Consider the following 24,769-nt stretch of genomic DNA (forward strand, 5'->3'; position numbering starts at 1 on the left):
AATTAATGATTTTAGTTTGATATGTTTTTAGTCAAAAGTAATTAGATAGAATTGTGGACTCGTCAATACCTTCGTGTGCATATACACATCGCCGAAAACAGAATTGAAACGAAGAAGTTATGATTGTTTGAAGTTGTAATGGATTTAGGTGAAAACTCGTCTTCACGGAGTGGAGAGTTGTTTTACATGGCGTGGTAATCGTCACAGAGTAGAGAATTGTATTCCACGGCGTGGTAATCCCCACAGACCGGAGAACTATCTTCTACGGAGTGGACGCTAGGCAGGCCCAAACCCATGAATTTTTAGGGTTTTCAGCGTATTTAAATGTAAGGATTCATATTTTAGGGGATTTTCTCAGCCTCCATCACATATAGAACTCCTTGAGAGCAACCCTAGCCTCCTTCCTCACGATTTGAGCTCCTCCTCTTTCCTTGAACCTCTTTTGGTTGCTTTTCGTGATGATTTTATGAAGCTTGAAGATCAAGATAGTTCTTTTGATTGCAAGTAAGGTTCTTTCAAGTTTGGATCTATCAAAGTCACTTTATTTCTGGACTATTATGAGTATAAAGTTCATATCTTGCTCTTTAGCTCTTTAGATCTTGTCATTTGTGGTTTTTGACACTTTTGGTCCATTTTATGGGTGAGTTTGGAGTTGAGTGAACTTCAACACGAAACATCCCAAAAATTATAAGGTAAAATTTTCATTTTTAGTTCAACCATAACATCATTTAACTATTTAAATCATTCAAAAGTAATCAGAGTAAATAGTTATCAGAGTACAATTCCCAAAATCATAAAGTATGGAAACATGGGTGGATGTGTTGCGATCAAGGCAGGCTCTTCCCTCGCAAATCGGGAGTACCTGAAGTCATAACCATCAAACCTTAAGCACAAAGCTTAGTGAGTTCCCAAAAATACCCCATACCACATATATCATGCATACACATATACCTCGGACCCCGCCCGACATCGGGTCCTGCCCGGTACATTCATCAGGCCCCGCCTGCCATCGGGCCCTGCCCGGCTTACATACAAAACTAGACCTCACATGTAAGAATCACAGAGACAACTAGCACCATACATAACATACAATGGCCTTGCCTGACAATCGTCAAACCCCGCCCGGAATATATCTATCAATAACATGTGATGGGCCCTACCCAACACACCCATCAGGCCCCGCCCAGTATACATACAAACACATACAAAACATGTGAGAGTCATAAAGACAACTAGCATACTATAACATAATACAATGGGCCGACATTGGTGTCTTCGACCTGCAAATACAATGACAGCTAACATACTAACACACTCATCATACCCCGCCCGATATACATACAGTACATACCATACATACAATAGTCACAAAGACAACTAACATATCATCTCCTAGTGGACCGGCATTGGTGCCTTCGACCCACGGGTACAGTGATGAGACTCACCTCGAACTGTTGAATATCAGATAAAAGCTCGGATTACTGATCCGGAAAAATCCTCGCGCTAATCAATCAAACAAAACCCCAATTAATAATTGGGCAATAATCCATGACGAGGGCACTAATTCATTTTTCCAACTCCCAGGGTAAAAGACCATTTTACCGTTTCCTCAGTTGGTGTAACACCCCAAAATCCAAGCCAATTTAAAAAATTTCAAAACATTTAAAAACCAACAGTTATTACAGATTTGTTTTCAAAATAGTCTATATCAGAGTTTTCTCAGAAACATAAACAAAACATGAGGAGCTGTACGATCATGCCTTCGTCTTGCCGCGATCCCCTGATGTACCTGAAACAATAAACTAAAACTATAAGCCTGAGAGCTTAGTGAGTTTCCCCCAAAATACCATTACACATACAATCCACATAACGATATCAGTAATATCATAAAATAACAAACTGAACAACATACAATGGGTCCACAGCTTACAGGCTGGATTACCCCCTTGGCCCACAGTGTGAGTCTGGATTGCCTTCCAGGCTCACAGCTCACATCTGGATTGCCACCGAGCCCACAATACGAGTCTCCCTCAGCTCGTATCTGGAATGCTCACAGGTTTGTTGGTTACCGCACGGAGCAGTATTACCTCAACCCATCTCACATACTATGTCGACATATAACACATATAATGCACATACAGAAAATCACATGATACTACAGGTAGTCCTACAGATCTACCTAACTGACATAGCTACTAACATGCAACACTAACTCATACTCAACATACTACCAACTGTTAGGAAATCATATCCAGTGGGCCGGCATTGGTGCCTTAGATCCCTTAGTATAGTGAGGGTAACTCACCTCACACTGCCGACTCGATGATAACTCAAACTCTCAGATCATCGGCACAACTCCACCACCTATAACCACCATAGAACCATGCTTGTAAATTTCAAATTCTCAAAATGTCCCCAGAAGTCAACTGGTCAACCCTTGGTCAAAGTCAAAGTCAACGGTCAAGGTCAACAATCCATGTTGACCTCAACTCATCGAGTACCCTTAGCTACTCGCCGAGTTCCTTGCATAACTAGTCAACTCGCCGAGTCACTAGAGTGACTCGTCGAGTTCCTACGGTTTGCGGTCGTAACCTCTTTGGCCAGCTCGACGAGTTCCTCTTGCAACTCGCCAAGTCCACGCGTCCAAAGGTTGGGAAAACCCTAGCCGAATCGCCGAGTCACTCATCTGACTCGCCGAGCCCACGGTAATCTTCATCGGACTTGCCGAATCGATCATGCGACTCGCCGAGTCCCTTCAGTCCTTCATCCATACAGAGGCTTTTTAAGCCATGCAAAGGCTCCAAATTGTAGATCCAGCTTCCCAAGGCATGTTTATCACGTAAAGTTGCAAACTTTACGTGCATGCAAAGCTCCAAAGTCTTAAAATGACAAAACTAAGCTTGTAAGGAAGTCTCACACTTGAGGGAAGTTCCATGCTAGCCAAAGCTGGAAACTTTATGGACTTAGAGACCAAGGAGAGTCCAAATCTGAAGTTACAACTTCAGATCTCGGCTTATACCCAAGAATGGCTTCTTATTATGCTAGAAAAGCCCTAAAATCCACCCAAAAGAGATCTAGAATGAAATAGGGGTTAAGATAACAGCTTAATACCTTCCAAAAGATGCCAACTGAAGTAGATCTTGACTCCCACGAGTTCCTTGCTTCAATCCACTTGTTTCCCCAAGATTTTCTCACCAAAAATCCTTCCTCAAAGCTTAAATACACCAAAGAAGCATACACACACGAATTAGGGTTTTGAAATGTCAAGGGGCTGTGAAGGGGAGGCTGGGGGAGGCCAATGATCCTTTAAAGAGGGTGCAAAACCCCGAAATTTAGGGTTTCATGTAACACATGTATCGAGTTTGTAGGGTGTTGGTGCATGAACTCGGCGAGTTGGGAGCCCAACTCGCCGAGTAGAGTCGTGATAGATGGAACGCGGGACGGGACCGACTCGGCGAGTCGAAGGTTCGACTCGGCGAGTCCGAGCTGTTTAAAGAAAACTCTAAATTTTGGGGTTTGCCCCCTATATAAACGATATTATACGCCTTTGAAGCCTCCCTTAGCATCATAAGAGATCGTTTACGGCCGCAAACACTTGGGTGTGTGAAGTAAGAGCTTTGGGAGCTTAAACGTTGGGATTGTGGAAGGAATTCCAAGTTTGAAGAAGAAGTATCAGGGGGGAAACACTAGATCTAGCATCTAGTTCGTCTTGGGCATTGAATTAAGGTATGAATCTATTACCTTAAGCCTAGATTCTATTTGAGAGTTACGACCAACTTTGAGGAAATGGAAGAAAGCTTAGATTTGGACCTATCAGAAGGATATGGTTCCAGATCTGGACCTTCTTAGGTCCCAAATGTCATAAAGTTGCACCTTTTATTAAGTTCATTCCCTTTCCATGCATGAAAACCTTGTTGAAGGTTAGTTTTGGTGTTGTGGCTATGTGAGGCCTTGCATGCACGTAAAGTTTTCAACTTTACGTGTTATCCACACTAGTAAAGGATAGATCTAAAGTTTGGGACCTTGAGTCCCACTGGAAAAGGCCGTAAACATAATGGACTAAGGGGACTCGGCGAGTCGTGCAAGAGACTCGGCGAGTCGAGGGGCTTTCTCATTCACGACCAAGGGTTTACAGCCAAAGGTTTACGGTCAAGGGTGTTTAGTTGGTGGTTTACGACCGTGAACATCAAGGGACTCGACGAGTCCCTCTGGTGACTCGGCGATTCGATGAGTTAAGCAGGGACCCGGCGAGTGACTGATTGTACTCGTCGAGTCAAGGTCAATATGGACTGTTGACCTTGACTATAGACCTTGGCTTTGACCAGGGTTGACCCTGGGGTATTGATGGGATTATGTTGAGTTATTTACTCAATGATTATAGGCAGTTTGGGAGGAGCAGCGTGGGATATATCTGACTTCAGTTTGCTAGATCCGCCTTGGAGAGGTGAGTCTTCTCACCATATCAATGGGTCTAAGGCACCAAGGTCGGCCCATTTTATGAGATACAGTTTATTGATTGAATATGCGATGTGATAGTATGTTATTTCCATGGGAGACCACGTGGGGCTTTCTGTGGCATTTGGCATAGGACCTTGGAGGGTTTCCATGGCATCCTAAAACATTTGCTTGTATAGTTTGCATTATGTCTTGTTGGGTAGGAAGACCTTGTGGGGGTTCCCAAGGCAGAAAGACCTTGTGGGGGTTCCCAAGGCAGGAAGACCATGTGGGGATTCCCATGGCAGATAAATACCACGTGGGGGTTCCCGTGGCATTTGGTATAAGACCCGGGAGGGTTTCCAGGGCTTCCTTATTTGTTGAATGCATGACTTATGTGATATATGTAGCGTATGGCTAATTCGATATGTGTTATGCGGTTTGTGTGTGAGATATGCCTTGGGGGACTCACTAAGCATTCTCTTACAGTTTGTGGATTCGTTTCAGGTTCATCTGAGTCCAAGGGCAAAGGCAAAGCTTGATGGTGCGGCGTGCACCCTCTCTCAGGCGACTTATGGGACAATCTGATATTTGAAAATAAAGTTGTAATGAATATGGATTTGAAACAATTGTTTTGGAATTTCTTGATTTATGGGAATGCGTTTGGTTAATTAAAAATGAAAAATTTCTTTGTAAAAATTGGGTTGTTACAAGTTGGTATCATAGTCTTGGTTTGAGGGATTCGGGCACACTCTTAGGTGTGTCAGGTCTCAAACTAAGGAAATGATAAACTGTTTTCAAAATAAAAGTTAAAAACTTTCAAGAAATGAAAAGAAGAGAGTGCAACGCGTGCGATTGGCCGAGCCAAGTAAGTAGTTCCCGATGTGTTATCCATGTTATACTGATATTTGAGTTGGATGATCGTATGAGATTTGCTATGTGTATGCTTTTAAAATTGTATACGGTTAGGAGCTTATAGCCTCAGAATGATTGATTTGGCATTATTTCCTGTTCCTTGTTTGGTTGTGGTCCTAGGGTAGAATCTTTTATTCGAAAGTCTATTTGATCCTTTTCTGTGTATAATTTGTATGCATAAAGGCAACCTGTTATGTGTGGTCTGATTGATATGGGCATAGCAAATCTTAGGACAGCCTAGGATTTGGGTTATGCGGTGGTTTGTAGTATATGATTTGTTTTGGGACGAATTGGAGCTATCAGGTAGAGCTTTGGGGAAAGGCACAGGTAGGTGTGGAAGGTAGTATTGGGCTCGTACTACTGAAAGCACAGGACATGTGCCCGAGCCAATGATAGATCTGATCACTCTATGGAGGACCGATGTGGGAAGATCCCCTTTATAGATGTCCTGACTTATGACATTTCAGTTCAGCATGGTGGTGACACGATTAGGGACAGGGGGATCAGGTAGCGGTACCGAGCCTATTGATCAGAGACCGCGCGATATCATTGCAGCCGAGGTTACAAAGGGCATCCTTAACGCTACCCCAGTCATCTTTGGGACGGTCAAGGAGGGCATTATGGAGATCATGGAGGAGAGACTCAGATCATTTAGGGCTGAGATTACTTCGGGCCAGATTGGGGCCCGGACTCCCTCGTTCCAGGAGTTCAAGGCATGTGGGGTGCCAGAGTTTTTCGGGGACAGGGACCCCATTGTCAGCCGACGCTGGTTGGCGGATATCGAAAACACCCAGCGCACGAGTTCTTGCCCGGATGTGGCAAAGGTTGGGTTTGCTTCTTGCATGCTGAGAGACAGAGCCCGGGATTGGTGGGGCGAGGTTACTAAACAGGTGGGACCAGCCGGGGTGGCTGAGATGACATGGGCCGAGTTTGTTCGGCTATTTGATTTGGAGTTTTCACCACCCATTGAGGTGCAATGACTAGTGCGAGAGTTTCATGATTTGCAGCAGACCACCGAGACTGTGGCGGAGATCACCGCCAAGTTTCGGGAACGAGCTTTGTTGATCCCTCAGTATGCTACCGATGAGGAGATGAGACGGACCCGATATCATTCCATGTTGAGAGATGATATCTGGGAGTTTGTGAGCTTTACGGGGTGCAAAACCCTGAATGAGATGGTGGAGAAGGCCCATGAGAGGGAGATGGAGTTGGATTATCGCACGAAGCGGAAAACTGAGCAGGTGCAGGCAGCAGGGGGTCAGGCTAAGAAGCCTAAGACCTCGGATACATCTAGTAAGGGCCAGCAGGGCCGTGGCCGGTGTGCCAAGTGTGGAAGATCCCATGGGGGAGCTTGCCGGGGGTCGAACCCGGTGTGTTATACGTGTGGTCAGTCGGGCCACGTAAGCAGGGACTGCCCCAAGAAGGGCCTGATATGTTTCCACTGCAACCAGACTAGCCATAAAAAGGCCGATTGTCCGAGGTTGCAGGGAGGAGAGGGAGTAGTGGCGGCGCCTGCGCCCGCCACAATGAGGATTACCGATGGTCGCCCTGGTAAGGCGGAAGCTCCAGCAGTGAAGAGTCGTGCATTTCAGCTGGCTACCGAAGAGGCACGCGCAGCGCCAGACGTTGTGGCTGGTACGTAATTATTCTTCCCTGCTCTATGTATATGGTTTGCTTATGTATATTATATATTTGTATAGGGACCTTTTTGTTCAATGGTATGCCTGCTTATTTCTTGTTTGATTCGGGTGCTACCCGATCGTTCGTATCTCTTGCGCTTAGCAAGAAGTTCTGGGACGCACCGGGAACTTTGGATTCCCCGCTCGAGGTAGAGATTGCAGATGACCGCACCGTTAGTGCTACGAGGGTGTATCAGGACTGTGTCCTGAACATGCTTGGTGAGAGATTTCGTGTCGACCTAGTCCCGATACCGTTGCGAGGGCTGAAAGTGATTATCAGAATGGATTGGTTGGGGGCCAACGGGGCCATGATCGACTGCGAGCATTAGTTGGTGAGGGTTCGGACCCCAAGTGGGGGAGAACTGGCGATATATGGTCATAGGGCATCGCAAGGGCCGACCCTCTGCTCGACTGCGAGGGCTAGGAGATTTCTGCAGCAAAGATGTATGGGATTTTTGGCTTATATCTCAGATACGAAGGTTGAGACCCCAACGGATATAGGCAGCGTGCCGGTTGTCCAGGACTTTCGGGATGTTTTCCCCGAAAAGTTACCAGGAGTGCCTCCGAAAAGGAATGTGGAGTTTCGCATCGATTTGGTTCCGGTTGCCGCTCCGACAGCAAAGGCACCATATCGGTTGGCACCACCCGAAATGCAGGAGTTATCTACACAGCTTCAGGAGCTGTTAGACCGAGGATTCATTCGTCCGAGCAGTTCCCCGTGGGGAGCACCAATTCTTTTCGTGAAAAAGAAGGATGGATCCCACAGGATGTGTATCGATTATAGGGAACTAAACAAGCTAACGGTGAAGGATCGATGATTTGTTCGATCAGCTGCAGGGTGCGTCTTGGTTTTCCAAGATTGATCTTCGGTCGGGATACCATCGGATGAGAATTCGGGATGAGGATATACCGAAGACGGCTTTCAGGACTCGATATGGGCATTACGAGTTTGTAGTGATGTCGTTTGGGCTCACTAATGCCCCAGCAGCGTTCATGGATCTTATGAACATGGTGTGTAGACCGATGTTGGATTGGTCGGTGATCGTTTTCATTGATGATATCCTGGTCTATTCTAAGACCAGGGAGCAGCACGAACAACACTTAAGGGAGGTGCTGGAGACCTTAAGGGCGGAGAAGTTGTATGCCAAGTTCTCTAAGTGTGATTTCTGGCTGCGAGAGGTACAATTCTTGGGGCATATCATCAACTAGGAGGGTATTTCGGTTGATCCAGCCAAGGTTGAGGTTGTAATGTGGTGGGAAGTACCGAAGAATGCATCAGAGATTCGTAGCTTCTTGGGCCTAGCGGGTTATTACCGAAGATTTATCCAGGATTTCTCCAAGATTGTTGTGTCATTGACCCGTCTGACCAAGAAGAATGTGACGTTTCGGTGGGGTACGGATCAGCAGTTAGCCTTCGACCTTGAGGCGGATATTGTGTAAGGCTCCGATCCTTGTACTACCTGAGGGATTAGATGATCTGGTAGTGTTTTGTGACTCATCAATTCCAGGGTTAGGTGCGGTACTGATGCAGAGAGGGTATATGATAGCATATGCCTCACGACAGTTGAAGCCGCATGAGGTGAATTACCCCACTCACGATCTGGAATTGGGGGCAGTGGTATTTGCCCTCAAGATTTGGAGGCATTATTTGTACGGAGTACGGTGTACCATTTACACCGACCACAAGAGTCTGAAGTATCTGATGGACCAGTAGAACCTCAACATGCGACAGAGGAGGTGGTTAGACGTGCTGAAGGATTATGACTGTGAGATCCTTTACCATCCAGGGAAGGCCAACGTAGTGGCTGACGCTTTGAGTCGTAAGACGGCGGGTTCCCCGATTGGGAATGTGTGTTTGAGGATGACGGTGATCTCTCCATTGTTGGAGATGATCAAAGAGGCTTAGGTTGAGGGTGTGCAGAAAGAGAATTGGAAGGTAGAAAGAATCCGAGGGCAATATTCTTTGTTTGTTAAGGATAGTCGTGGTCTTTTGACCCAATGTGGCCGGGTGTGGGTACCGGTGACCGAGGGAGTAAGGCAAAAGATATTAGAGGAAGCGCATAAGTCCAAGTTCTCTATAGATCCAGGAGCTACGAAAATGTATAGGGACTTGAGGCTGAGTTATTGGTGGCCCTGCATGAAGCGGGAAATTGCTTGGTTTGTAGAGCGATGCTTGACCTGCAGGAGGGTCAAGGCCGAGCATCAGCGGCCTCATGGTAAGGTCCAGCCGCTACCCATTCCCATGTGGAAGTGGGAGGAGATCACGATGGACTTCATTACGAAGTTGCCAAGGACGGCGAGGGGTGTGGATGCCATATGGGTGATTGTGGATAGACTGACGAAGAGTGTCCATTTCATTCCGATATCCGAAATTATATCCGCAGAGAAGTTGGCAGATATTTACGTGCATGAGGTGGTGGCTAGACACGGGGTACCTGTGTCGATAGTTTCTGACCGCGATGTTCGGTTTACATCTAGGTTCTGGAAGAAATTCCACGAGGAGTTGGGCACTCGACTACATTTTAGCACGGCGTACCACCCCCAGACTGACGGTCAGAGTGAGAGAACGATCCAGACACTGGAGGATATGCTACGGGCATGCGTGTTGGATTTTGGAGGGAGTTGGGATGCGTATCTCCCACTGGCAGAGTTTTCATACAATAACAGTTACCATGTCAGTATCGACCGAGCTCCATTCGAGATGTTATATGGTCGGATGTGTCAAACCCCGATTTATTGGGATGAGGTTGGACACCGGGTCATGGGAAGCACTGAAGTGGTGCTCAAGACTACTGGGTTGATTCAGCAGGTGCGCGACCGGTTGCGGGTCGCGCAAAGCCGTCAGAAAAGCTATGTTGACCGACGACGATCAGACCTTGAGTTTCAGGTAGGGGATTTCGTGTTGCTGAAGGTGTCACCCTGGAAAGGGACCATCGGGTTTCGGAAGAGGGGCAAGCTGGGGCCTCGGTATATAGCCCCGCTCAGGATCACGACCCAGGTGGGCAAAGTGGCATATCGCTTGGATTTGCCAGAGGAGCTTAGCCAGATTCACAACACATTTCATGTGTCGCAACTTCGGAAGTGTGTCACGGACGAGGTTGCAGTTGTCTCATTGGGTGATATCCAGGTGGATGAGAGCTTGAACTACATCGAGAAACTCGTTGCCATCTTGGATAGGAAGACGAAGGTTCTTCGAAATACGGAAGTAAGGCTGGTGAAAGTGCAATGGCAGCATCGGAAGGGTTCCGAGTGGACTTGAAAACCGGAAGAGGAGATGCGAGAGCATTACCCCGATTTATTTGGGTACGCAGACTTCGAGGACAAAGTCTAATTCAAGTGGGGGAGACTTGTAACACCTGTTTCGAGTTTGTAGGGTGTTGGTGCATGAACTCGACGATTTAGGAGCCCAACTCGTCGAGTAGAGTCGTGATAGATGGAACGCGGGACGGGACCGACTCGGCGAGTCGAAGGGTCGACTCGACGAGTCCGAGCTGTTTAAGAAAACCCTAAATTTTGGGGTTTGCCCCCTATATAAATGACATTATATGCCTTTGAAGCCTCCCTTAGCATCATAAGAGATCGCTTACAGTTTGTGGATTCGTTTCAGGTTCACCTGAGTCCAAGGGCAAGGGAAAAGCTTGATGGCGCGGCGTGCACCCTCTCTCAGGCGACTTATGGGACACTCTGATATTTGAAAATAAAGTTGTAATGAATATGGATTTGAAACAATTGTTTTGGAATTTCTTGATTTATGGGAATGCGTTTGGTTAATTAAAAATGAAAAATTTCTTTGTAAAAATTGGGTTGTTACAAGTTGGTATCATAGTCTTGGTTTGAGGGATTCGGGCACACTCTTAGGTGTGTCAGGACTCAAACTAAGGAAATGATAAACTGTTTTCAATATGGCCCAAATTCCCTAATAACACCCAAAGCACTTTATGGGCCCAAATCCATGAAGGACCAAAGCCTAACAATGTCGCAAAGTCAGAAAGACTAATGGCCCAACAAGACCCAAAACCCCATTAGTCCAAATAAGGCCCAAATCGCAAAAGTCAACAAAAGTCAAAGCTGCTGAGTACGCCCAACATACTCCGATTTGGCCAGTACGCTTTGCGTACGAGCTGAGTATACCCAGTGTACTTCGCGTTGGCCCAAAACTTGCATTAAGTGCTTAATTGATTAATCCACTTTGTCTAATCTCAGATATGATCCTAAATGATGTCTTAACACGTAAAGTTGGTAACTTTACTCCGTTGGATGTCTTAATGGGACCCAATACTCAATAAAACCCATAATAAGAACCCTAAATCATGCATGGTCCAATATAACACACCAAGATTGCATTTTTATGAATAAGGGACCCCAAAATGCCAAGATCTATCATCCTTAGCTTCTGGAGTAGCTCATACTCCCAAGCATGGCTTAAAGGACCGTAAAAAGCTTAAAAACAAACCCTAACTAGATCTAACCAAGTGATCCATCAGGTTAAGAGCTTTATACCTCCAAAATCTTTCCATGTTGGTGATGTTTCTAGATCCACAAGATCTAGCCACAACAATGCCACTTCCAAGAGTTCCTCCTCCTTCAAAATCACCAAAATCACCTCCAAAGCTCACTTCTAATCTCAAAACACTCAAATGGCCATTAGGGTTTCATTCATAGTGTTTGGAGAGGTGGAGGTTGGTCATAAGAAGGTCTATGAGTGACTTAAGGTGATTAAATAGGGCACAAACCCTAAAACTTAGGGTTTTCCCCTGCTGGTCGTACGTCTCGCGTAACTATACATACATCCCGCATACGTTGAAGCATCCGCGATCCTGATGTCAAGCTAGTACGCCCGGCGTACTCATAGTGTACGCCCAACATACTCGGCTAGGGTCTAGAACCACCAATCTTCCAAAGTCCTATTTTAACGTTCTTTATATCCACGGAAAGTTAATGAGAAGCTCTACAATTCTATCAACTCTCCTTTACCTTACAACTTCCCGAGCTTAAATCCAGAATTCATAAAAGGCCCGAACTATCACTTTACCGCTATACCCTTGGGCTTCAAAATGCAAACCGAACACTCGGTACCTATAACCTACATTATCCACCATCCAAATGGTCCTAAACCTCTCCTTCGCAAGGCTCGAAGCCTTATGATACTTGATCTTCGGGTCACGTCCCTGAATTACGGAATGACCCGGAACATGGTATTACACAATATCTTTTGATCAGTTTGGAACGCTTCTTGGACTTCATGGACTAGGAAAGTTATGATCTTTTGCCAACCTGTAACGACCCAAAAATCAGGGGTAACAATTTTCATTTTTAATATAACCCAAACATAATCATTTATTCCAATCATTCCAAAACTTTGTGAAATTAAAACATTTATCAGATTTCATCCCAAAATCATTTATTGCGGAAAACATGGGTATGTGTGTTGCGATCAAGCTGAGCCCTTCCTTTCCAAAACAAAGATACCTGAAACCATAAACAAAACTGTAAGCACGAAGCTTAGTGAGTTCCCCAGCGCATACCCCACATAATCCACATAGTCACATAATCCATATTAGCTGTAACAGCTATATAAACCTTATCAATCACACAAGACATGCATACTAACATATAAGGATGCTCTGGAAACCCTCCAGGGTCTTACTCCAGGTGTCATGGGAACCCCCACATGGTCTTAGCCCACTGTCATACCAACCATACATATAAGGATGCCCTGGAAACCCTCCAGGGTCTTACTCCGGGTGCCATGGGAACCCCCACATGGTCTTAGCCCAATGTCATGGAAACCCTCACATGGTCTTGACTAAGGATGTCATGGAAACCCTCCAAGGTCTTACACCCTAGTGCCTTGGGAACCCCCCGAGGTCTTCCATGCAAGCATCACAAAGACAACTAGCATATCACATACCACATATTCAACTAGCATACCACATAACACGAAATCAGCTAGCATACCACATAACACGAAATCAACTAGCATATCACATAATGCATAATGGGCCAGCCTTGGTGCCTTAGACCCATTCTCACCTCGAATGCAGAAGCTTCCCAAAAGAAATCCTTAGTTGATGCCCTGTCCACTTCCCGAGTTATCAATACCAATCAATATACCCAATTAGCAATTGGGTCCCATACCATAATCCTTAATCCATGCATGGGGTAAAATTACCATTCTACCCATGGCCCAGTATGATCCAAAACTAAGGCCCAAACCAAAGCAAAAGCCCAACACAATAATGTCCATAAAACCATCAATGGTCCAATTTTCCAAATTGGGCCTAGACCTTTCTAATGGGCCTCATCCTAAAGCCCAATATTCTCCTTAGTCCATAACCTTGTCCCCAATTGGCCCACGAAGGCCCACAGCAACCTAGTCCAAGAATTGGCCCAAACCGAGGCCCACAAATGTGAAGTCCATTTCTATATTGGGCCACAAGGCCTAATAGGCCCAACGTTCCTAATATTGGCCCAAAGATCCGAAGTCCACTAAGGCCCAAGTCTTCCTGAGATCGTACGCCCAGCGTACCTTTTCTGTACGCTTAGCGTACTGGGCAAATGGACTATACGTGCAACGTACTTTATAGTACGCCCAGCGTACAAACAGCTCATGCATAAAATCCATTAAGTGCTTAATGCTTCAAACCAAGGGACCAAATTACAGATCTGATCTCTACCTAACGTCTTAATCCATAAAGTCATTGACTTTGTGACTTTGCATGCCCCAAACAAACCCAAACTTCAAAAATGGCATTCTACTTCCATAAAAGGGACCCTAACTCATGCATGAACCCATTAAGACCTTCAAGATGGCAACTTTCTGTTTTAGGGACTCAAATAGCATCAAGGGTGGCAACCCCAAGCTTCATCATTGGGACCAAAAAGGAACCAAAACCCATAAATGGTAGATCTAAGAGATGAATGATCAAGTTCCAAGCTTTTTACCTTTATCAAGCTGAGAATAAGTCCCAAAAGCCAGATCCATAAGCTCTTCCTTGATTCCCATCTTTGCAACAAGCTCCATCTTCTTGAATATAGACCAAACATCCCAAAAATGGACTCCATAAGCTCAAAAATGCCACCATGGATGATATATGACGATTTCTAGGGTTTAGAGGGGTGGAGGCTGAAGATATTAGGGTTAGGTTATGAGATAAGGAGCTTAAATAGGGTCCAAGACCCTAAAATAGGGTTCTGATCTGACTGCGTACGCCCAACGTGCTCTGAAGAACATCCGCGACCATCCTGGTCAGTACGCCCAACGTACTTCCTTCTTCACTAGTACGCCCCGCGTACTCTTTGTGTATGCCCCGTGTACTCGGCTAAGCCTGAAAACCATGAAACTTCTGAAGGCCATAACTTCTTCGTTATAAGCCCGATTCCGACGATCCTTATATCCACGGAAAGGTGACGAGAAGTCCTACACTTCTATCAACTAAAACCTTTCTTAAGACCTTCCGAACAAAAATCCATGTTTCCACAAAAGCCCGAACTGCCACTTTACCGAAATACCCCTAGGCTCCAAAACACGAACCGCACACCCGGATCACTTCTAATACATCACCCACACCCAAATGGGCCTAGATCTTACCTTCCCAAAGCCATAATACTTATAATGACCGACCTTCGAGCCACAGCCTCATACTAGGAGTCAATTCGGAACAGAGCGTTACACATCCCTTTAAGTCATGCGAGTTATCTTGGTCCTTTAGGTCATTGTGGTCCAACTTTATCCATCTAAACATCATGTTGATTCAGATCTGAAAGTTGGAGACTTTCTGACATCCCCATTTTCACGGCCAGAAAAGACCGATTTTGTTTATGCTTTATAAAAATCAGAGTACTTCTTTTAATAAAAATCTTGCGGAATTTGTTCCCAGAAAAACATGATAAATACATTATCAAAGCATTTCCAAAGAAATGTATTTTTATTCATTTTAAAACATTTGGGATGTCATCATCAATACAGAAACATAAGCATAAACAGAACTTACATTCATTTACACTAGTGATCTACATCTCTTTTAAATCTCTCAGTGTAAAGTAACTTCATATCGACACCTGTGATACAAATAAACTGAGTGGGTCAGGTTGGGAAACCTGGTGAGTACATAGGGTTTTCAACCCACAATAATATAATTATTATGTTTAAACATCAAACAATCAACCCAATTACCCATCCCCATTATCTTCTTTACTCTTAAGGATCTACCCTAAGAATCAACTATTCCTAGTTCATTCATTCCTAAGGATCATCCTAAGGAATCGGCACAAAGTCCATCGTCACCGGGGTTTAGGCACTAAGTCTGCATAGTCGCCAAGATTTATACAACAGGCACTAAGTCCGCATAGTCGCCAGGGTTTAGGCACTAAGACTGCATAGTCGCCAGGGTTTATACAACAGGCATTAAGTCTGCATAGTCGCCAGGGTTTTGGCACCAAGTATGTATGATCGCCAAGGTTTAGGCACCAAGTCTGCATGATCGCCAGGGTTTAGAGTACACCAGGTGAACACATTGTTCACAACACCTACAGGTTGCGAGCCTGCTAGTGTACCACTAGACTGTCTAGAATAGTCTGTGGTTGTCATCCATACTCTACTAGATGACGGGGCCATCATTTGGGAAAGGCTTCTCACATCGTCCACCTCTCACACTCACCTCGTGGTCTATAACACCTCTCAACTCATCATCCAACTTATATTCCATCCATTACATCTACCCATGTTTTACCCAACATGTTATCGTAGATATATATATATATATATATATATATATATATATATATACAGTTTAAATTATTTAAAATATGTATAAAATCGTTCATCCAGCATAGACAGCAAGTACTCAGATAATATGCACACATAGCACGTAGTTTATATAAAATACTTCATATCTATGTGTAAGATGAAAGTAACTATGCACTCACTTGATAAGGTGGTGACTCGGTACTCGGACAGCGCTTCATTTACTTTAAAATAATTTCCTTCGACGAAACCTAGTATTATTACCACTAGATTTTAGTCTAATATTTACCGTGACTAATTATTAGTCTTATTATTATTATTATTATTATTATTATTATTATTATATAAACGTTTAAACAATACTTTCCAACCACTATGTACAGACAGGGGCCAGACATAAACCACCGGAGGGCAGGACCATTTTGGCATATAGCACTTCTGAAATCCAACAACCCTATGCGGCCCTTTAAACCAGATTCCCCGTACCGCGAGTAGTTAAAAAGATATTATAACGACACTTATATAAGTCATAATAATAGCTCAAATATTTATTATAAGTTCATAATAACAATACTAATTTTAAATATAAGCTATATTAAAATAGGTAAGCATAACTTACTTATAAGGGGGTTTTAGCTAGGAGTCGGGCTCTGCAGGGGCAGAACTTCGTCGCTGAATCTTTCTAAGAAAGATTCGTGCAGCACTTCAGCGCTCACCTTACTATACTAAAACTACAGAAATAAAAGTCGAATCACGAGGGACCGAAATGCTCGAGGGATAAGAAGAGAAAGACTCTTGAATCAAGAGAATGGTGCAAGAAATATGAGAGTCCAAGCCTCTTATTTATAGTAATTGAATTTACAAAAACTACCCTCCATAATTACTTAATGACCTTATAGTTATATAAACGACTAAACACCCCTTCATAATACTATTTTAAATAGATTTAACGATATTTGTACTAAACTAATGTCGAAAGTACTCAACACTAGTCTTATAATAACCGCATCGTCGATACCTTTCTAATGATATATACATTTGTATATATATGTGTACGTATATATGATTTATACTTTATTTTAATACGTAAATATGCTATTATAATTTGTAACTCGTTCATACGAACTCCATTTTTGACGTTCTTTATATCCACGTGTTGGTATTTACGAGTACTACAACTTTCATTTAGACGTCGTCAGCTAATTCTCATTCTATCTCAAATTTACAAAACTGTATCGAATTTATCGCGCTCGAAGAGTAGGGACCAAGTTTCGTCCATATCTTTAACATACGAGCTCTACTCTCGACATTCCTTATATCCACACATAGATAAAAACAAGATCTAAAACTTTCATTTAGACTCCGTCGGCTAATTCTCGACCGCTCTTAAATTTAACAGTAGGAGGAGATTAGACTGTTAAATGACCGCGAAGAATTCGTAACTCCTTCATACGGACTCCGTTTTCGTCTGTCTTTTTACCATTGAGTTCCTATTAATGAGATCTTCAACTCTCATTTAGGTCGCGTAAGCCAAAAACCGCTCGAACTAAAATTCGAGTTTTGGGTCGTGCACTGCTATGCCAAATCTTAGAAAATTCATAACTTTCTCATACAAAGTCAGATTTGGGCGTTCTTTTTTTTGTATGTTCTCAGTTTAACGTATACTACAAATTTTGTTTAGATCACTAAGGCTAAAAAGTCTTCTACCGTAAATTCACTATTTACATCTCCCGGTGTCGTGCCGGTTTTGCCGTTAAACTTCGACGGGCCATAACTTCTTCGTTATAACTCGGATTTCGGCGTTCTTTATATGTACAGAACCCTTGTAACATATACTATGACTTGGTTAAGATTATTCATTCTAAATAATCTTATATTAAAAAGTCATTTTTGACGCTTATCGTCTCTAAATTGACTAGCCCGAATCTACGGGCGTTACAGACTTGGACTTAATAGATTAAGTTGAGAAATATGCATTCTTGGTTGCTTTGAGACCTAAATTTTAGATCTTGGTTATTTGGACCATCCTAACGGATAAATTAGTTGGAAACTTTATCCATTATGAAGCTAATAGGTACCAGATCTTGGTTATTTGGACCATCCTAACGGATAAATTAGTTGGAAACTTTTTATATACAGCAGAAAATATAGGATTTTCTGAAACTTAACCAATCATTTTCTTAAAAACTAGAACAACCATAACTAATACTTATGAACTCACCAGCTTAAATGTTGATCCTCTTTTTCAAAATAACTTGTATTCTCAGGAATCCAGTAGACAGGTACACTCCCAAAGCTTTTGAGAAGACAGCATAGTACCGTGCTGCGTCTTTCGTCTTTTGCTATATCTACTTTTGATGTTTAAACATGTAATGTTTAGACACTTATGTAAAAACTTATACATTATTAATGCAATGGTTGATTGTACTTTTATTACTATAATGCATGTGTTGTGATACTTGACATGACGTCCTCTGCCCCTGAACGTTTCCGCCGTTCTGGTTTGGGGGTGTGACACGTGTGGTTTTTTGGCATGTCTAAAATAACAATATACTTTCAATCTTCCCGTAATTCTTAACTGTGAAAGTACATTGCCTTTTGGATATGTTATTTTGTATAGATGTCATTTGGATATGTTATTTATATTTTATATATTGTCTTTGTTCTCTTATGTGATTATGTGACTTGCTAATCATTGACATTGGCTTTTGCAGTGCTCAAACCTTCAACAAGTTACTTTGACTTTGGAAGCTGAAGTAAAGTAGCATGATACAGATGAAATAGAGGAGCATAAAGAGGACACATGTTTGGAAGCTGAAGTAGAGTAGCATGAAGAAGAGCATGTTACAGTCTTACAGATGAAAGAGAGGAACATGAAGAGGACAATTTTACTAGTTCATAATTTATATAACCTGATATAACAATCATTTTGTAATGATAGTTTAGGGCATTGTACTTTACAGTTTGTCTGTGTCCTCAGTTCGAATATTTACTATACTATTTGGCACTTTGGAAGTGTTTTTGACAATTTTACCCCTAGTATGAGATTACTCAGAAATTAGATTTTTATATGGTATTAGTGTAATGGTAGTTTAAGGCTATGTACTTTATAGTTTTTTCCCTTGATTGTAATCTTTACAGTTTGTTTTAATCTTTATTTTAATGCATCTGTGTAATCTTTACAGTTTGTTTGTGTCCTATGTTCGGGTATTTACCCGTAGTTACAATACTATTTGGCACTTTGGAAATGTTTTGTCAATTTTACCCTTGGTATGAGATTGCTTATTTTCAAATGTTCAGGTTTTCACTGTGTCATTCGAACCATAATACCCCCTCTACACTTGAAAGATTAATGCTTTTAAAAGTTTAAATGACAGAATACCCTTCATGCTTTTTAAGTTGATAGTATTGGCAGTTCTACAGTTGGTGCTTTTCAACCCTGGTAGTATTGACAATTTTAACAAAATCTAAGTTTGATGCTATTCAAGGTTAAATTTTTCCAGCATTGTTACTATACCCTTGACAAAAATGATAGTTCATATAAGGCAAAAAAGACAGTTTTGTCCCTTGATAAACATGACGGTTCTACCCTTCACAGTTTTGTCCCTTGGATTTTAATTGTAAGTGGAATTAGTCATTCCATTCTAGTCGCACAACAAGGAAAAGGTCTTGCCTTTCTTACATAAAGATTGGTTCCATAACTACAAATTTCCAAAATAAATACTTATACCCATTCCATTTCAAAAATATTACTTTATTACATCATACCATTAAAAGCTTAACACATAAGTACATTTCCATGCCCCGGTTGACGGTTTATGGACCATTTTGCCCCTGTTGTTATTATTTAAAAAAATACATTGATATTTCCTTGCATGCCTCTCCACATTATTATGGCTTGATGATAGTTGATGGACTATTTTACCCCTGCTGTTACATGAACAATATAACTAAAGATTTATACTTTTGCATCCCTTCATACCATTATACCATCAAAGCTCTAAAGTCTAATCTACCCTCTATTAATATGATCCCAGGATCATCTTCTGGAGTGTTGCGATTTTTGCCAAACGCCAATTCAGAAATTGAATCTAAAAGAACATATTAACAGAAATTGAAGAAGAAGAATACAAATGTAGAATAGAAAGTAATGATGAAAATCGTTTAATTGCTGTAATGTGAAATTGGAAGTTCTCTAAATGAGGTCGAATAGGAATTGAGGAGTCGCATTCGTCTTTTGCTAAGAGTCGCTAAATTCATTCCAAAGCAAAAGTGGCGACTGATACGCAATTTATAATCAATTGGAATAAAACAAAATTGATCTGGAACATCAAATTCGTAGCGATTGGAACGATTGGAATTACAATTGGAAACGCTCTGAGAATTGAGTCGCGACCCAGGTAACTATGCACAGGACCCCAAGAAGACGACGATGCAGGAGAAGAAAAGCAGGATAAGAAAAAATAAGTCGTTCCCTTTCTTTTCTTTGTAGCCCTAATTCGATTTAAAGAAGAGAAAAACACACATAAATGCCATGTCACCCCCTCGTATAATAAGTTCAAACTCTGAAAGTTTGAGGGAGAGTTAAAACGATCTAGGTTTACTCATGTCTTCTGTTGTTAAACTTGATAATTTGATATCCACCATTAATTTTATAAATAATACACTTAAAAATCTTGCTTCTTTTCTACACAACCTAAACTACAAATCGGTTCAATTTAATAGCAAATCAAAACCACAATAAATTTACAAAATCTAACATGGGAACTGACCTAATTATGAAGGAAAACATGAGGTCCATTGCTTAATGCTTGAGCTCAATCTATCAGGAAGACCAACACTCCACATGCTCAAATCCGGTAAAGGACCCGTGAATGCAAGGTAATTCTCACCATCACTTTTTGGCATCTTTTTCCAATTTACCTGTTGTAAGTAATTAATAATAATGCTACATTGTTAAAAAAAAAAAAAAAAAAAAAGCATAAAAATTGCATATATGAAATCATCAGTTTGTAATAGCTTTCTTACTTGTCCTGGAAATGCTTTGCACATGGCATTAATGGTGGAATTTTTCTCCCATATAGCATCACTACTGCCACCACAATTCACCATGAGCCGACCATTTGGCATCAATTTTTTATTAATTTCCAACCAGGTTTCCACCTGTCAACAGAAAGTACTAAATAAAATCTATTGGCTGTGTGTTTGTAAGTGTGTTTAACTGTTTATACTTTATACCTCTTGCAACTGAGCCAAAACCTCTCCACCAGAAAACAAGTCAATAACAATACCTGAAAAGAATTCTCAAATGAAACGACAATGAAAATATATAGATGAAATTTAATTGATTGACAAATATGAAATTACCAGCATACCCCCCGGGAATGTTACTTGATGTAGAAAGTGCATCACCAATATGGACATGAAGAACACCACCATCTTCTGTGTGCTTTTCAAGATCAGATAATCCAAGATGTTCTCTTGCTTTATCAATCAACTGAAATATATAAGAAAAAGATATAGTCAATAATCCAAATTTTCACTTTAACACCATGTTTAATACATTCTCATTTTTCTTAAACACCCGATTAGAAGCTATGATTCATTACAATTTCATCAATCTCCCATCCATGAAGCTGCAGTGAAGGCCATAAGGTAAGCATCAAATGTGCAGCTGTTCCACCACCCTGCAATTTAACATATATATTTCCACTGTGAATTTTGGTTGATCAATAAAGATAATTATTTAAATACATAACAGAACACAATTAACTTTACCAAGCCAAAAATTGCAATTGGACCTTCTGGAATAATAGCTGGTAAGGTAGCAAATTCATCCTGTAGTGTACAATTTGTTGAAATATCACACAATCACAATGAGTATGATGAAATATCTTTATACTCTACATTTATAGTACAAAAATTGCACCAATAGAACAACATTAAACCATTTTGTTTAACACTTTACAACCAAGAATTGGTACAATAAACCGAGCATACCCAATATGAACCAGTCCATGTCTGTCCTTTCATAAAGATGCTGTGAACATTGTCTGCAGTATCATCAACAGCAACTTAGGAAAGGAGCTAGATTTGAAACTTGAAAGCATATTATACTTTGTAATAAGCATTTGAGTTTTAACACAATGCTAGTGGTAAATTGGTAACAAAAACTGGAAGTACATTATAAGAGATTTGAATCATTGTCACCATCTTCCCAACAGGCGCCTGAAACGAAAGTTGAATTCGAGATAGTCGTAAACAATACGACCTAAATGATCTTAGATCAATCAGATGAAACTATTGCATTATCGACAGATAAATATACGGAAACACACACACACACACAGAGATAAAAAGAGCATACGAGTAGAGTCAAGGAGGAGCATTCGTGATTCAGCTGTATCTACGATGACGATGTCGTTGTATATACTGTTGATGGCAGTTAACACTTGAAATTCAACTTCTGTATTGCCTTCTTCAGTTGATACCAAGGCCGAAGAGAAGAAGGGCTTTTGGTTTTTTGTAACAATGGGTAGCGGATTCGAAGAAAATGGCCGGGGAACGCGTAGGAGGTGATGGTAATGCCGGCCAAATCTACTCAAATGACTAGGAATCGAGGGAATCGTTGAAATTGTTGGGACTGAAACTGATAAACTGTTGAATAGTAACATTTTCAGTTTTCGTTGAAATTCCCTGAAACTACTAGTGGTTTGAGGATATCTATAAGGATAAGAAACTATGTTCGATAACTTGGTATGATGGTTTGGTTTTTGCAGGGATGATTGGTTTTTTTTTTTTTTTTTTTTGATTTAGAGGTTGTTTGGAAATTTAGTTGAAATCAATTGAGGACTAACATGCTCGAAGCTCGATCATTCATTTTATTTTATAAACACTATGTATTACATAGATTTATTTAAAAGAAAATTAAGTACTTAACAATTTAAAAAGTTTGAATTTATAAGAAAAATAAGAAAAAAAATAAATTAGTAAAATTAATAAAGCTTTAATACATTGAATACATTACATATATAAATCATTTCTAATAAATACCTTACATATATATTACTTTACATATTAAATGTGGAATTTTAATTTAATAAAATAAAAAATACAATAAAATGACAAATGGAAAATAGAAAATTCTAAAAAATATCATGTTTCCAAATGAAGGAGAAAACGACATGTGGCAAAAAAAAACTTTATTTATTAAGGAGGATTAGTCGTAAACCCACTGTAGTATATTGGTTTATTTGAAAAAAAAAGTATTATAACGAAAATAAAAATAAAAAGTATTAAATTATTGAAATTAAAGTTGTCATATATATTTTAAATTTAAATAAATAAAATAATAAGACTCTAATTTAAAAAATTTAAACGTAAAAAGAAAAGTTGTATTAATTAAATTGATAGTCATTTATTATTATATTTAGTATAATTATTATATTTAAATAGTACGTGGAATTTAATAAAATAAAAAAACATAAAATAAGATGTAGAAAAAAAATAATTTAAAATAACCACAAAAAGACACGTAGCAAAATGAATGAGAGTATGTCATGTTGCAAAAAAATATTTATTAGAGTATAATAAGTCATTTCTGTCATATTTGTCATACCTGAGTCGGTCTATTTAATATCATGATGGGATGCCTTTTACTCGACTATGGAGTCATATTCAGTCCTTGCAAAATGATCGTTGACTGAGAACTAAACAACTCATTTCCTAATTTGCACCTCTCTTTCTATTTTCCCAAACGCCTTCTTATTTTCATTGCCCCGACTTCCAGTAACGCTCCTCCCTTCTCCATATCCTATATTTGCACCGATCCGCCCTCATCCAACCTACGCCTTTGTTGTCGTCGTCCTTCATCGTCGCTCCTCCTATAACAATGGGTTTGGAAACTAAAATGGAAATCAACAGTATGGAAATTGGTTGCAGAATAGAAGTCGGCAAGTCAAGTCGGTTAAAAAGCAACATATCACCTTCGGCACTGCCTTCCTCGGGTGCCCCCTCCGACGACGACCCCCACCTCAGTAACAATCAACCGAGAATTGGTTCATTATGTAAGTATCTTACCCTCACTTCCTATTCATCAAAATTTCCATTACCCTATGCATGCTCTTTTTTGGTTCATTGAAATCATTAACATATGTATCATTGGTGTTCCTATGATCTATGTGTGAAAAATATTAGGATATGTTATTTGTACATCATGAAAACCTAAATATGAGAAAGCCCCTAACTATGAAACTTCGTTTTATATGTGGGAAACTGGTAATTTCAAAATTATCACTATCACTAAAGAAGTTTAGGATCACATTGATAGACTGTACATCCAGTCTAATTTTTATTAACAATACCAGATAGAAACAAATATTTTGAGGCCTCTAACAAAATATTATGTGCGTTCGGGATTTTTATGTTGCTATGTCTTATTTTTTTTTATCAATTGGCGCTTACAAGATTTGTCAAGTTTAAGGCGTTTCAACCTTACATTACAAGGAGAAAAAAACATTTGATTCATTTCTTGATGGCATTACGTTCTAACTTTGAAGAATTACACAGGACAATCCTCAATCGTACTCTGCTTCCCACAGTTGGTTATGTTGTTCGTGAACTGATTGTAGAGGAGATTTGTCTCAAGTCTCAAGTATATAAAGGGCCTAAAACATCTACTACTCATGTTGTTTTTGTTGCTCCATAATGACTTCATGCTACAAACTAATTTAGACCAACTCCTAAATTGCTTTTGATAAACATGCTTTTTGCAAACATAAAAACATTGGAAGTCTCAGTGCCCACTGTTACTTAACTAGGCAAAACAACAACAACGATATTCATAATAAACAGACCATCTAAAACATTTCAGCAATATCCTTATGGTCCTACCTCATGGGCATCTAGCCTATCGTAGTTTACTAATGTTGTTGCGCCTTCGGTAGATACAGATCTTCATGGTAGTCACACTACCATATGCTTTGGATCTTTAGGT

At 40.8% G+C, this 24,769-nt stretch overlaps 1 protein-coding gene across 7 annotated transcripts; it reads right to left on the reverse strand.

The window, feature by feature from the left end:
• Nucleotides 1-1,642: 1,642 nt before the first annotated feature.
• Nucleotides 1,643-22,587, reverse strand: LOC145127877 (uncharacterized). 7 transcript variants are annotated; one of them, XR_013716505.1, is made up of 10 exons: nucleotides 22,142-22,587; nucleotides 21,775-21,827; nucleotides 21,553-21,612; nucleotides 21,384-21,461; nucleotides 21,142-21,271; nucleotides 21,013-21,065; nucleotides 20,803-20,937; nucleotides 20,547-20,697; nucleotides 15,023-15,089; nucleotides 1,643-1,789 (listed from the first exon to the last, which is right to left on the reverse strand). XR_013716505.1 is itself a non-coding variant. In XM_079062998.1 (9 exons), the coding sequence occupies exons 1-8, from the start codon at nucleotides 22,446-22,448 to the stop codon at nucleotides 20,551-20,553; spliced, it is 963 nt and encodes a 320-aa protein (XP_078919124.1). In that variant the 5' UTR covers nucleotides 22,449-22,587; the 3' UTR covers nucleotides 1,643-1,789; nucleotides 20,547-20,550. The 7 variants fall into 7 exon arrangements, 6 of the variants coding, with proteins under 6 accessions (XP_078919124.1, XP_078919123.1, XP_078919127.1 ...); XM_079062998.1 differs by lacking the exon at nucleotides 15,023-15,089; XM_079062997.1 differs by lacking the exon at nucleotides 1,643-1,789 and having other exon boundaries at nucleotides 15,015-15,089.
• Between the last annotated feature and the right edge of the window lie 2,182 nt (nucleotides 22,588-24,769).

The sequence above is a fragment of the Lactuca virosa genome, chromosome 7 (assembly GCF_052849685.1).
Source record: "Lactuca virosa cultivar CGN04683 chromosome 7, Lactuca_virosa_CGN04683_v6, whole genome shotgun sequence".
Classification (NCBI taxonomy): Eukaryota; Viridiplantae; Streptophyta; class Magnoliopsida; order Asterales; family Asteraceae; genus Lactuca; species Lactuca virosa.

What these genes read in the sequence shown, in the direction of transcription:
- LOC145127877 (XM_079062998.1), bottom strand. Translation starts at nt 22,448, where the DNA reads ATGTTACTATTCAACAGTTTATCAGTTTCAGTCCCAACAATTTCAACG. An exon ending in GCTCCTCCTTGACTCTACTC is followed by an intron (nt 21,828 to 22,141) that starts GTATGCTCTTTT and finishes ATGATACTGCAG; the next exon opens with ACAATGTTCACAGCATCTTT. An exon ending in GATGGGAGATTGATGAAATT is followed by an intron (nt 21,272 to 21,383) that starts GTAATGAATCAT and finishes TATATATTTCAG; the next exon opens with TTGATTGATAAAGCAAGAGA.